Consider the following 15045-nt stretch of genomic DNA (forward strand, 5'->3'; position numbering starts at 1 on the left):
TGCGGAATACGCCGTGTATAGCCCTAGCCTAAGGTGGGAGCTACACTGTCGTCTTGCACTCACTCTCGCGGGCTCGTGAATAATACGTAATAAGTATTCACGCAAAATAGTATACGTATATTTCTGATGTAAATACACCCGAATCTAAAATACCAAGTTATTTTCAGTACGTTTTTTTTTAAAATTTTGTCATAAAATACAATTATTGAACAGAATAAGAAATGTATAACCGTGTTTGTTAAATTTACAAATTTTTCCCGGTTTTTATTGTTTGAAAAATAATTCCCTGACTTTTTCCGGTTTCCCTGATTTAAAAATTAATTCCCTGACTTTTCCCGGTTTTCCAGGTCTGTGGCAACCCTTACTAAGTTATACAAGATTCCTCATAAATTTGCCTACCTTTATCAAAAAAAAAAAAAAAATGTCTACAAGAAAGTCAAATTAAATTCGATATTCATATTTTTACAACATTTGATATTCACTCGATTTCTCATGTAACTATTACCTTATTTTGTTGTAATTAAAATACGAATGACAGTAGATATTTGAAAATTTCACTGAATGTTTATATTTGAGCTGTTTATGGACATTGTCAGTTTTAAATTTGTTTAGTTTTTTTTTCTATAAATATCAATACAATTTTATTTGTTGGGTAAAAAAGTGTGAAAATTTAATGCAAGGCTCCTGATATTTTTTACAATAGCAGTTTAAAAATATTAAAAATAAATAGGCACAATTTTTTTTATAAGCATTTTAAGTTCGAATTTTGACAAACTTTATCAAATTTAAATTTTAATAATTATTTTGTAGTCAAAAATTTATAAAATATTCAACTTTTATAGCTAAGGATTGAAAATTTAAAACAAGGTTCGAAGTAAATAGGTTATATATAAATATATTATATATAATATATAATAGGTTATATATAATATACTTTATTCACAATAATATCATTAAATATACTTAGTAACATCATAAGCTGACTGACCGTTTTCGCTCAGAATCGTTTTTCTTGTACAATGATATTATATCATTGAATTCAAATTGAACACTATCCATTGCAGTGACCTTGTAATCTACTGTAGATCAGAGCGACATCCACTTACCCATATTTTCTGAGTTAATAACTCAAATACGCTTAACCACTCGAAGTAGATACTTGAAATTTTCACCAAATATCTGTATTAGCTTACTCTATAATTTTTAAAAATATTTCGATTCTATTTGAACTAGTTTTTAATTTTTAATTTTTTTTCTATAAATATCATGTTTGCTGAGTTAAAAAGCTTGAAAATGTAATACAAAGTTCTTCATAAGTTGTTGTCAATAACAGTTGTAGATAACAACGACTTTTTTATAAGCATTTGGAGTTCAAAATCACGGACATTTGCAAATTATTCTGTACGTAAAAAGATCTTATAAATATTTAGTTTTAGGGGGGTATAGTGGGCAAAGCCTGACATTTTTTAGGGGTATGTGGTACCTTATATTTTTTTACCTAATCTGCCCGAGTATATTTAAATTCCTTAGGCGCCACTGCAGTTGTTTGTTATTCTAAATCCACAAAATGTTTAGACACTCAATATCACAAAAATTAAACCGTGACCCATATTTGGCCATTATAATAAAAGAAGTATATAGATACATTTTTGTAAGCAATAATATATAAATATAACCCATATTAATATGCCATATCATTACTTAAAATAAAATAATAAATAGTAGTGTAAACAAACATTCAAATAATAATATAATATGCATAATATAATATAATATTATTTATTTATATTTCATAAATTGGCATAATGCCCTCTTGATAAACAAACTCAATCATAAAAACAAGTAGCAAATGAACAATTATGTATATTATAGTTAAAATATGTAAAAATAAAAACCAAATTTACTTTCCCTGATATCAAATTATTATCCCATTATATTTTGACATTGAATTAATGAAATTTCTCCTTTTTTATAAGCATTTTCGTCTTATATCAATACAGTGGCACACACACAAAAAAAAATTGGGGTAGCAATCATTGAATCAGTTACATCTATATTGGCTAATAGGTTAATGGCTATAGCCTATAATTATTAAATAGTTTATTTTTAAAATTTTTATACAATTTAGAATTTTTATGATGTAAATATTTTGGGGCCAGGGGTCCACCCACCAAGAAAATCAGAGGTAGCAGCTGCTACCCTTGAATCCTTCAGCGTGCGCCACTATACAAATATAATATAGATACTATATTATTGAGGTAGATTCATAGGCATTATTTGTTTTCTGATATTTTTTTTCAAACTTAGAAATATATTTTGCTTATTATTATTGTTGAATGAAATAAATTCAATGATAATAAAATATAGGTACCTCCATGGGTGTCATGTACAATTTATTTTAACCAACTTAAATTATTATATTTTTATTTTGTTTTTTAATTGCAATTTTATATCTTTATGGAGAATGTACAATTTTTATTTTAATATTTAAATTCTAAATATATATCAATTTGTTTATTTATGTTATTACAATTTTAAGGATAAAAATAAAACCCAATACTGATATATTTTGATATTATAAAATATAAATTGATAGTATTTTTTATTCAATTATACGCAGCTGTCAGCGATCAAGTGATGACGAGTATAATGTGAAAATATTTTCTATTGTGGTTTACATTTAAGTTACAAATTAGTTAATTTCCTGACACATTTTTTTTTAATGAAATATGTCATTTGCAATTTCTATTTCATGTTTTCCCGTAAACAACATTATATAATATTAAGTGTTAGTGATATTTGAGTAAGTATATAATGTAAATAATTATATTTTATATTTTTTTTCTTCTTTTTTCTTCTCTTACATATTATTTTATTGAACTTAATTGTCCTAATTTTTGACAAAATGTAATTAAAAATACAATTGGTTAATTTTATATCGAGCACTGAACTATGACAATGAGTGATACAATGATCTAAATTACAGACTAGTCCATGTGCCTCTAATAAATTTAAAACCCTGCCACTTTTATTCATTGTTCCTATGTATGTGGAATACTATAATTTCATACTTTTTAAACCTACTAATTTTATTTTAAATATATTATCCTTATCACTATTAGCAGTTATATTAAAACATTAAATTATTCCCCTAAGGGCCAGTTGCACCGTCTCTGATTAAAGTTAACCGGAGTTTAATCGGCCAAATTTGCCCGGTTAAATATCTGTTATCAGCTGATTAAGCTTAATCGAAGTTTAACCGTAGACGGTGCAACTGGCCCTAACATTAATCACTTAATTATAGTTATGTCCGTGTATCCATTCCAGAAAAGTATTACTGACACTCTAATCTCTATCGTAAATATTGTTGAAGAAAAGTAGCGGACCTATTTGATGTCTTCTGGAGATTTGTACTAATATTTAACTGTCCGAGCAATGGTGTCATCAATTATGGATTGTTCCAAAATATCCTCGTTATTGTTTGTATAACATGGCCAAGGCAATAGCCTTAATTAACCTCCTTAATTTATTATCCTTGGTAAGAATGAGGAAAATTACACTTCCAGTTTAATTGGTTTGTACTTTTCCAAACTATTACGTTGCGATACGTAATAGTAATATATTAACGCTGGATACTAACATTTGGTATGTCTGATTTGTTTATCATACCGAATTTGAAATCCTTTGTAAAAGAAATGGGCCTGGGAACTAAAATATATAAAATATTAAATTACATTCTAATAGTAAGAAGTGGTTAAATGTGTGAGTCCGCAACAACACATAATCTATATATATAAAACTGAAATCAAGCAAAAGAGGAAATCTTTGTTACGGTTTGGCTTTGAAACTTCTTATCCAATTGTCATGCAGTTTTTTTTAAATGAAAGAGGACATCACAGAGAAGGTTTAAAAGAAAGAATATTTTAAAATAATCCATCGGAAAGTAGGAAATCTGGATTTTAAGAATACAGCAGTTGCGCCATCTGTCCAAAAAAAAAAATAAACTAAATAGTTGATAGTTTGATAGTTATTATTAAAATAATAATAAATTGGTTGCTATTGGTTAATCGGGCATGTTTGTTGATTTGTATATTATTTTTTATTTTTTTATTTTTATTTTTTTTTTTATTGGTCACATTATGCCCAAGAAAAGGAAATCAAACCTTGGCCGCTCAACAAATAGTGCCAAAAGGATGCGCTTATCTAGGAACGGATAAAAAAAAAGATTAGGATTTTGTATTAATCGATTATATTAATCGACCATAGGTGGAATACGACAAACTTGGTATAACTTTGATACTTTATAGTTAAATCATACACTTGCGTTCAAACACGGGGTCCGCGATTTACCGCAGGTAGATTGCCTACCTGACAATATAGTGCTGCGAATCAGAATTTTTATTCCGGGCAACGGTAAAGTTAAGATAAATTTTGAACACCATACACCGAATATTAAATAACAATTGAACAAACTTTGAGTCATATAGAGTTGGTACATTTAACGGGCGACGAAGTGCACGGGATCAGCTAGTATAAGTATATAATTTATAATAAACATACCAGTCTGTATAAATTCAAATATCCTTGTGAATTTTGATGGTTATGTAATTTATTAAATACTATTAAATAGGCCAAATAATTAAATAAATACCTAAACTAGTTAGACAGTTGTAATATTACATTATTATGAACTTTTTTCAGTTTTAATGCACTTAATTGAAAAATATATTGATTATAATATTATAATATTTTATTATATCTCGGTAAAGTCAGATCTGGTAGTTGTATTCTTGACTCTTGAGTTTTTGACTGTGTCTCTGAAAGTCTGAAATCTGTCCGATCCGTCCATACCTTTTAAAAGAATATTAATTGATACCACGGACGTACATACGTTATTGATACTTATAAGGCTATAAGTGATAAGAATATAATATAGATAATAGAGCGTACGATCATAATAAACAAGGGGTCAGATTACCAAAAATTTTACAAAATAGATCATCGATTATGTATAAAAATATTTACGAGTTGCACTTGCATTTGGTATTTTAGATTTAAATTATGACTAATAAATAAATACGTATTAAAATTTTAAATAATAAATAGTTATTTTATGCCTTTACTCCAAAATCTTAAAATCAAAACCAGCTGATTGCTGTATGCCTGTATTATCCGTGATAATATGAAATCTTGTTATTAAATATCATTAATGCATTTGCAAACAGAAAACAAAATTCGTTTCTTTGCTTTGCTTTACGTCGGTTAATATCAATTCATATTTCGATAAACAATAACGAACTTCATCTATATTATCCAGTTGCTTTTATAGCAGTGGAAAAAGCCATTGCTTATTCACAATGGTGATACAAAAGAAAGAGTTGATTCTCTTACTAAAACCTTATTATTGGGTTAACATAATTCTCACATGTTCGTACGTGTTTTGCAAAAAGACAGACATTGTTTGTCAATATATATTTTCGTCGACTGAAAAGACTTGCGAGTTAGATGCTGTAAGTAACTTATTCATTGAACAACAAGTCAAAGATTATTGTTTTCAATTTTGTATCTTTAAAAAATTAATTTTTCATTTGTTACTTACAGAAAGAATTGGAAATATTACTTTTCCTCATGATTGTTGTAATGATTCGGACAAGAAAAGCTGGAAGTGTCACAATGTTAGCTTATCTCTCATCTAGTTTCTTGTACACTAAAGGAGCAAATTTATTATTGTGGTTCTATGCAGATGTTCGTTTTGGCTTATTCTTCACTGCTATTATTATTGGTATGTAGTTTTATATATTTTTTTTCGTAAGTGGTAGATTGCTGTACTGAAAATGCACTGAAAAATCAGTGTACTAATCTTTAAAAAAATATGGAAAACTAATAAAATATCCACCTAAGGTTGATGCAATCAATTTTTTAAATAAGCTATATGCTCATTTTTTTTATTAATTTTCTTTGTATTTTACATCTATGATGTATTTTTATAACTTACCTATATATTTTTACTAATTATAATACCCATTTAATCAGATTTAACGACAAAAAATTGTATTATTGATTTCTTGAGTTATAATCAATGGATTTACATAAATATTATTATTGTATTATAATATAAAGTATATATTGTGTATCAAAATGTTGCTTGAACATGAAAGTAATGATTCTTAAATTATTATTTAATTTTAAATTTATAGTTGTAAGCTTATGTCTACCAGAGCCAACATATTCAGGTCCTGAAAATGTGTTGTACTTCAGATCATTGGCCACTTTAGAAGAAGCTCTAAAAGAAAATAAACAGAATACTGTATGGCTTGTTTGTTTTTATACTGTTTGGAATCCTACGTGTGCTAATTTTGCTCCAATATTTTCACAGTTATCTGTTCAGTATGTATTGATTATGAAAAAAAAAATAATATTGTAATATAATATAATAATATATGTATACATAATATAGAATATTATAGATACTAGTACAGTCCTATATTCCTATACTGTATAGAGTATACGGTTATACAATGCATATAATTAGAGCCTAGAGGTGGATCTAAAAATAAATATAGGAGAGATACAAGTTTGCACCAATAGAAATCATAGAAACCAGGCTAGATTTAACATAGATACAATACATATTTGTATTCTAATTATATGACCATTCATAACATCTACAAGAATGTTTATACCATTTTATATTTAAAGCTGCTAAACATGTTATTTTAAGCACATAAACAAAAGTTCAATATGTACAATATTTAAGTATGAAATAATGAAAACAATTTTTATAATATTAATAATTACATATTTTTTATAAAGTTTTTCCACTCTATATAATAAACATAATGATAGTAGTATAATAATGCAACAATAATACAGTAGATCCAGTAATCCAGCTATTTTTTAATATAATAACCATACAATTATTAAAAATAACTGATTTTAATTTGAATGATTTGATTAAATATTTTATTTTTTATTCAGTTATCGTTGACATGTGAATCAAAATGTCGCAGGTATTTAGGTTTTGCACAGTGGTCAGGACGCTACTAGTTTTTTGAAGCACGCTAACGCTACAAGTACTCCCCCCCCCCCAAAGTAGCTCGCTATCGATATTGCTACTTTTTTTTTAAATGTAACGCGCTACTTCTAATGCTATTGTCTAAATGTAGCTCGCTACTTTTTTGCTACATTTTTTAAAATGTTCTTATTGAAAACTAGTATTTGTAGTTTGTACTGATTTGAGATTTAGTCACTGGACAGGACTTAGGACAAAAACTTCACTAATACACTCATCATTATCATAATATAAATAAATAATTATAATTATAATTGATATTTTAATAATCACCAATTAGATTGTAGGTAGCGACAAAATAATGATAATTATCGCTGAGCTAACTGTAAATGCTTAGCGGGCTATTGTATTTTGCTATCTAAGGCGTAATGTAGCGATGTTATACCAATCGCTACTATAATTAGCGCGCTACTCCCGACCACTGAGTTTTGCAGTAAGTAAATTCTAATAATCCAGCTTTTTTGTTAATCCGCTGGTCTGATATCTGCTGGGTTACCGAGACTCCACTGTAGGTATATAAATGCTTACAACACTACAATAGTAAAAAATAAATACATATTTCAATTTTATAGCTTAAAAATAATTACTATTACAAATAAAAATGATAATATTTTTTAACATAGATGATAGAAGAAATATTATAAAGCAACAATTCTAAACCATTTTATATCCCAGTTTCCCCTTCATTTTTTGAAGATGTTTATGTATCATTTGAAAGTATAATATAATGTTTAATATTATAATTACATTTGTGTACCAGTTATGAGCTTTCTGTGTACCACCAGTAATACATAAAGTATTATTGATACTGTTGAGACCATAATGTATTATATATACACCTTTTTGTATACTAACTAATATAAATTAAAAAGAATCTTTATAACAGCTTCGAGGAGCGAAGGGCTTCATACCATAGAGTATCTTGTATTTATCCCAGAATACCATTGATGTGCATTGAAGTTGAATATTATCGTATAATTTTATTTAGCTTTGTAACAATATATGTGAAATAATTTATACTAATTGTTTTAATAATCCTTACATTTGTTAAAATTATTTTTATACTTTTAATTATTAGTTCCTATAAGAAATATTTTTATGTTTTGGTGCATGATAAATAATGTAAAAATGGTATAAAGTTGACATTATTTAGTGCTTTTAATAGCATTTAAGTATTGCAAACATAATATAATTTTTATAAGTATCAATATTCATTTATTAGTATACTTTTTATTTATTTTATTTTATATGTGAAAAAAGTTGAAACAAAAATATATTTCAGGTATGATACAAAATATCTTAAATTTGGAAAAATAGATATAAGTCGATATCCTGATGCTGCTATTAAATATAATATTAGTGATTCATCTTTAAGTCGACAATTGCCAACTGTAATTATGTTTAAAAATGGAGTAGAAGAACTTAGGAGACCAACATATGACAGTAAAGGAAAAATATTTAAATTTTTTTTTACAGAGGTATGCATATTATTAGTAGTTTTTTTCCAATACAAGAAAATAAATACATTTTTCTATATTTCAGCCTAATTTCAAAGCAGTTTTTGATTTGAACAATGTGTATAATCAATGCAAGTTAGCTGATAAGAAGAAAAACAGCGATGAAGAAGAAACATTGAAAACTAATAAGAAAGAAAAGAAAACATAAACCATTTTGAATAATGGCAAAATGTATTAAAATGTTATGGACGTGTGTTTGTGTTATGATTTTATTATCGGTTTATTATTGACATTAATGATGCGCAAAAACATGTGAATGCTCTGTTCTTTAAATTCACTCTTTCTCTTTGAAATTGATGGTATATTGAAAACAGTTTTGTAACTTTTGAAGAATGTAGTTGTGATCATGGGATCATAAGAACTTAGCGTTTTTTTTTTTTTTAACTTCAATTAAAACAATATTAAGCTTGTCACTAATTATCAAAGATGTATGGTATTTCTAGTAAAAATTAAAATCTATATAGTATATAACCATTTATCACGAAAAAGATTATATAGGTAAATTACGAAAAATATAATTTTTAAAACATTGTTTTGTGTTGAAGCTATTTAATATCAATTGGAAATTAAAGTAATCTAGAAATACATATGTATATTTTTTTTTAAAGTGAAAACTGTATTTTTATTTTATACTATATTTGTTCCATCTTATAAATGTATAACATCACATAAGAATATGAAAGTTATCCCTGCGGCAAGTCAGTTCAAACACTAAATAACAAAAAAAAATTGTGTTAGTAGAATAATTTTTGTGTTAATTTTAATAGTGAGAGTGAATTGACCTATTCTTAAATTTAAAGTTATGAACATTGATGTAGACCTAAAAAATGTATAGGTACTTGCTGTACATGCCTTAATCATCGTAAAAATAACTTGGGGGGGGGGCTGTGCCTAACCTGCGTACCACAATTTCCGTTAAGGCGCCCGGTGCCGATGCCATTTTGTCCTCAAAAATACACTCTGCGGGAATAACGCTAACGCCTTGTAGAATCAACTGAATTTCATAATTTTTTTTTTAATTGCTAGAGGGAAATATAATACAGCCCGCATCGATCTTTGTATTTCAATATTTTATTCTCAAACTTTATAATATGTCCAAAAAAATACATGATAAATGCATTTTTTTACAGAATATCTTATACAATTATTTGAAATAAAATACAAAATCAGAGATTGATGCGGGCTGTAGGAAGTCTTCTTCTTTCAGATAAAAAAATAGTCATCAAAATCCGACAATTCTATAAAGCTTGAGAGTTATTCCCGTAAAGTAATTTTTTTCGATATAATACACCCTATCAACCACCCCTAAATAGTTATCGGGTAGTAGGTAGATTATTGGAAAAGTCTTATAATTGAGGTAGCAACTAAAATATAAAATTTAATTTTCAAATTTTATAGAATTGTGGAAAATTTGTAAAACTGGCACCGGGACCCATAAGGGTACACGCAAAAATATAAAATTAGGAAGTGGGTAGACGCCGTGTAATGTTAGTTACCATACTACTTTTGCAACATTTTTGGTACGTTTTCTTGAAATTGAGCAGTTTAAAATCAAAGAATATATTTCATTAATTATAACCGGCCGATAGATTTTTCTTTTAGTCAAATCTGTTTTTTACTATTTACTATTTTTTTTTTTACTGATAGTTTTCAATCTGTTTTAAGTGAAGAGGTCAAGAACTAAGAGGCCACACTAATCTCATTTGAAATGTCTGGGCGGGTCTCCACTCTCCAGGAATGAAAGGACTCTGAAATCTCCTATTAATAGCAGGTTATTTAATATAAGGGGGTGATATAAGTAATAGTTAGGGTTGGGATTTATAGCACTTCAATTTTTCGACATTGGATATTCTTTCGATTTCTCTTGTAGTTTTTAAAAAAATATTATATCCTTAATTTATTTTATATATATCAGTTGGATATGAGAAGTTAAATGCTTAAAAAACTTTTAGTTAAATATCTTAAAATTAAAATACACTAAAATACTGAATAGCTTGGAACTAATGAAGCATCTTTCATCGAATTTAACTACCTACGTAGTACAGTAGTACAGTAGTGATAAACTATAATAAAGAGTAGATATGTAAATTGTGTAGGTATATGGTTACCGTAATTTGATATTTACATTAGTTTTTAAAATAGTATTAAAGGTGTATGGTATATTATGTGTTTAAATTATTAAATAATACTATTAATGCAACATAACTTATAAGAACTGTTCGGTCAGCGGTATGATTGCTTGAAGAATAGCGTTAAACGGTAAACGCCTTAACTTAGTTTTCCAAATACAGGTATGAAGACTTCATGACATCTAGTTCATCATATATTTTTTAACCATTTGACTTCAAGATTCTGAACGCAGCTCTGCGATCTGCGATGTTTAACGATCAGTTTTCATAAGTTATAATAAATTCAAGATACAGTATTTATATGGCAATTTTTTTATCATCAATGCCAAAAATAAATACTTTTCCTAGAACTGATTAGACAAATTTAAAATGCTGCGTACTGCGTAGATGGTACAATAACCAGAGATGTAGTCTTAAAAAGGTTATGGATAATAGACAATGGATGATTTACAAGTTTACAACATTGGATATTCTCTGGATATCTCATGTAGCGAGTTTTTTTGGTATGTTGTAATTCAAAAACAAAAAAACTGTTGATACTTGAAATTTGATTCTGGGGACCCCTCCCCCTGCCCTCCTGGACAAAAAATTTAAAGTTGAATTATCAAATTATTATTAATGTTTAAAATAATAATATAGGTACAATGCAAATCAATAAATGTACAAATTATTAAATTAATACCTTAATTAATACTTCAATATAATTCAATAATACGTCATAGCCTATAAGAAATAACATTATTGTCAATACAAAATCGCATGCTTTGAAACCGGTTTCAAAACTGATTTCAGAAACCGGAATAAACCGTTATAAAACCGAAACTGAAAAAAATTGGATACCGATATTGACTTCAAAACTGAGACCGGAAAAAATTGGATACCGGTAATATAATTAAAAACCAAAACTAAAAATATAATTTAAAAACCATATTTATTTGAAAAAATCTTTGGATCTTGACATTTTGGAAAGTTTAATTTACACAAAAGGCGATTCAAACGCTCGATCCGGCGATTCAAAGAAATTAATAAACTAAGAATGAACGTAAATAGCCCGCAGGCCTTGAAATCGATTTTAGAAACTGGTATAAACCGTTTAAAAACTGAAACTAAAAACAAAATCCGAAAAAAATTGGGAACCGGTTAACAAAATCGAAAACAAAACCAAATTGTCCTAATACCGGTATTAAAAAATTGAAATCAAAATCAAAAAAAATATAATCCGGTATACAAAATCAAAACCGAAACCGAAATTTATTCAATCTGTTTCAACTTTCAAGCCTTGCTAAATTCTCTCATATAAATGTTAAAAAAATATTAAACAATAATATACAAATGCAAATAAATAAATGTACTGTCTACGATCTTTTTATTAAATAATTGATAAATTAATATATAAATATAATTCAATAATACTTTCACATAACTTTGGTTTATCAATCATATTTAATTGTGTAATAACTAATAAATCCATGAATGATGAAAGTCGATAGATGTTGATATGACGATCGTATATTATTATCGCAGGTAAAACAAAAGAACCTATTTTCCAAACTAATATTTATATGTGGAAAAAAAAATATATTGATTCAGGGGGATATGTCTCAGTACAGGGGGGAAACGTCCAAAAATCTTGAAATGTACACCATATTATTTTATCGATTCCCATACTTGATAACATTTTCAAAATATTTTGATTCTTTTTGAGCTGTTTACGGACATTTTCAATTTTCTTTGTTTTTTTTCTAGAATTGGCAATGCAATTTTATTTGTGGGGCCAAAAAGCGTGAAACTTTATTACAAGGCTCTTGATGTATTGTTACAATGATATTTGAAAATTATAGCAGTTGAAAAATGCTTTAAAAATGCAGTTAAAAATATTAAAAATACACAATTTTTTTTAATATAAGCATCTAAAGTTTGAATTTTGACAACATTTATCAAAATTAAAAATTATTCCGTAGTTAAAAATTTATAAAATGTTCAACTTTTATAGCTAAGGATTCAAAATTTAAAACAAGGTTCCACGTAAATAGGTGAATAAATTACTTTATTCACAATTATATCATCAAATATACTTGGGTAGTAATATCATAGGCTGACTGACTGTCTTCGCTCAGAACCATTTTTCTTATAAAATGATATTACATAATTGAATTCAAATTTAACACCATCCATTACAGTGACTCCAAGGCCGTATCCAGGGTGTCTGGATACCATAATGTAGTCATTCACCCACATATTTGCAAACAAACGAAAATAATATATTAAATTCGGACGCGGAGCAAATAGTTGAAGACAACGATATTGGCTACTGTTATGGTAAAAATGTATGTGATGAAATAAAATTTAAATTATTAACTGATCATTGGTCACCAGATGAAAATTACAAATTTCCATTAACTACAAATCTAAAAAAAAATGTAAAGTTTCAATTAGGATGGATTAAGCGTTTTCCTTGGGTTGTTTTTTCGAGAATTGGTGAACAAGGTGCAGTTTGTAAATATTGTGCGATATTTGGACTCGAATTTGGTGGCAAAGGCAGTCACCAGAAACTTAATACATTAGTTGTAAAACGTTTTAATAACTGGAAAAAAGTGATTGAGAAATTTAATGAACATAGTAAAACTGAATTTCACAAATCTAATGCCATGCGCGCAGATAATTTTGTAGCTGTTTATTCCAAAAACTGTCAAAATATTATTCAAAAATTAGATTCAGCGCGTGCTATTTAAATTGATCAAAATAGAAAGAGATTAATTCCTATTATTCAAACAATTAAGTTAAGTCGGTTACACACGATGGCAGTCAAATACTCAAATGCGTTAGTTGCTATCGTGAGAGTCTCGTCGTAGGGGTATAGTAGGTAGTAATATAGTAAGTTGTAGTGCTGTACATTATACAAGATATTATATTAAGTACGATACTCACGCGTATTATTTTTTTGTGTTTTAGTGCTTAAACAATTTTGACAACGTAATATTGTGCGTAATATTATAAAAAACAGACTCACTGAATAGGTATTATATTTGTAGATACTAAGATTAATTTATGTTTTACAGAATACAAAGTCTTAATAATTCGTAGATTATAATTATTATCAGGTATCTAACATTATATAAGTTTATATTTTGCATTTGTTATTACAGTAAACTCTCGTTATGTCAAAACTCAAAGAACACAATTAAAAGTTTAAGATATTATCGAGTTTTATTGTAAAGATAATTATTTCGAGAGGATTTCAATTGAGTTTGACATTACGTAATATTCGATATATCAACGTTCAACATAATAAGAATCTACTGTATTATATATTTGTATTATCCACTTTAGTAGAAAAAGATGAATTTAATAATTAAATATTGATATAACATATTCTATTTTATTATATTATTTTAAATTATATTATATTACTTGTAATTTATAGAAAATAATGATATTATATTATAAGGTTCCCATTATTTTGAAAATATGATAAATAATATCAATGATAAAACCGTGTTGAATATTTTACGCTTAATTATTGAACATGTCATGATACCGATTCTAAAAAACTAAATTGTATGGACAAAATAAAATTAAAGTTTATATCATGCCCTATAATTGATCTAGTGTAAGAAATTATTTTTTTTTTTACTTGAATTTCCAAAAAATGTTATACGACCATAAATGGATGGGCCATCATCACATTACAACAAGAGTTTTTTTTTGTTTTTTGTGGGGGGTCTCCTCTATCTTAAACGAATCATACATTTAAAACTAACCATTGAGATAAGGGGACTGCAGTCGATGAAAAAAAAGGTACATTTCCCCAGCCCCCCCAATTTTGGATTTAAAATTTTTTTTTTCACCTTTCGTTTGTAGCCGGTTTGTATTGGTTTGTAATCTAATTTTTTTCGTTTGTAGAGATTTAGTTTTTTTTTTAAATCAAAATTTTGAAATATTTAAATTAAATAAAAAAATCCTTGTTTAAAAATAATCCAAATTAGATAAAAAAAGTCTGATTTGAGTAAAAAATAGTTAAGTAAAAAACAATCCTAAATCGGATAAAAAATCTAAATTGTATACTATTCGTTTGTAGCCGGTTTGTATTGGTTTGTAATCCAATTTTTATCGTTTGTTGAGATTTAGTTTTTTTTTTAAACCAATATTTTGGTTTGGGGGCTGGTGAAATTCCGAAGTTTGGAATTTTTATTTAATTTAGATTTTTTATTCAACCAGGCTTTTATTCTATTGAGATTTTTCAATAAAAATTGTTTTTATTCAAATTAATTTTTTTTTATTCATATAAGAATTTTTATCCGATTTAGGATTTTTTTATCAATAAGGA

At 27.0% G+C, this 15045-nt stretch overlaps 1 protein-coding gene across 1 annotated transcript; it reads left to right on the top strand.

The window, feature by feature from the left end:
• The first annotated feature begins 5144 nt into the window (after window positions 1–5144).
• On the top strand, window positions 5145–9196 carry LOC100159992 (thioredoxin-related transmembrane protein 2 homolog). Its single transcript, XM_001948578.5, has 5 exons — window positions 5145–5510; window positions 5602–5782; window positions 6198–6387; window positions 8355–8550; window positions 8615–9196. Exons 1-5 carry the CDS (start codon window positions 5358–5360, stop codon window positions 8735–8737), a joined length of 843 nt encoding a protein of 280 aa, XP_001948613.1. The 5' UTR covers window positions 5145–5357; the 3' UTR covers window positions 8738–9196.
• Window positions 9197–15045: the final 5849 nt, after the last annotated feature.

This window comes from Acyrthosiphon pisum, chromosome X (genome assembly GCF_005508785.2).
Source record: "Acyrthosiphon pisum isolate AL4f chromosome X, pea_aphid_22Mar2018_4r6ur, whole genome shotgun sequence".
NCBI lineage: Eukaryota > Metazoa > Arthropoda > Insecta > Hemiptera > Aphididae > Acyrthosiphon > Acyrthosiphon pisum.

What these genes read in the sequence shown, in the direction of transcription:
- LOC100159992 (XM_001948578.5), top strand. Translation starts at nt 5,358, where the DNA reads ATGGTGATACAAAAGAAAGAGTTGATTCTCTTACTAAAACCTTATTAT. An exon ending in TTTTCACAGTTATCTGTTCA is followed by an intron (nt 6,388 to 8,354) that starts GTATGTATTGAT and finishes AATATATTTCAG; the next exon opens with GTATGATACAAAATATCTTA. An exon ending in TTAAATTTTTTTTTACAGAG is followed by an intron (nt 8,551 to 8,614) that starts GTATGCATATTA and finishes TCTATATTTCAG; the next exon opens with CCTAATTTCAAAGCAGTTTT.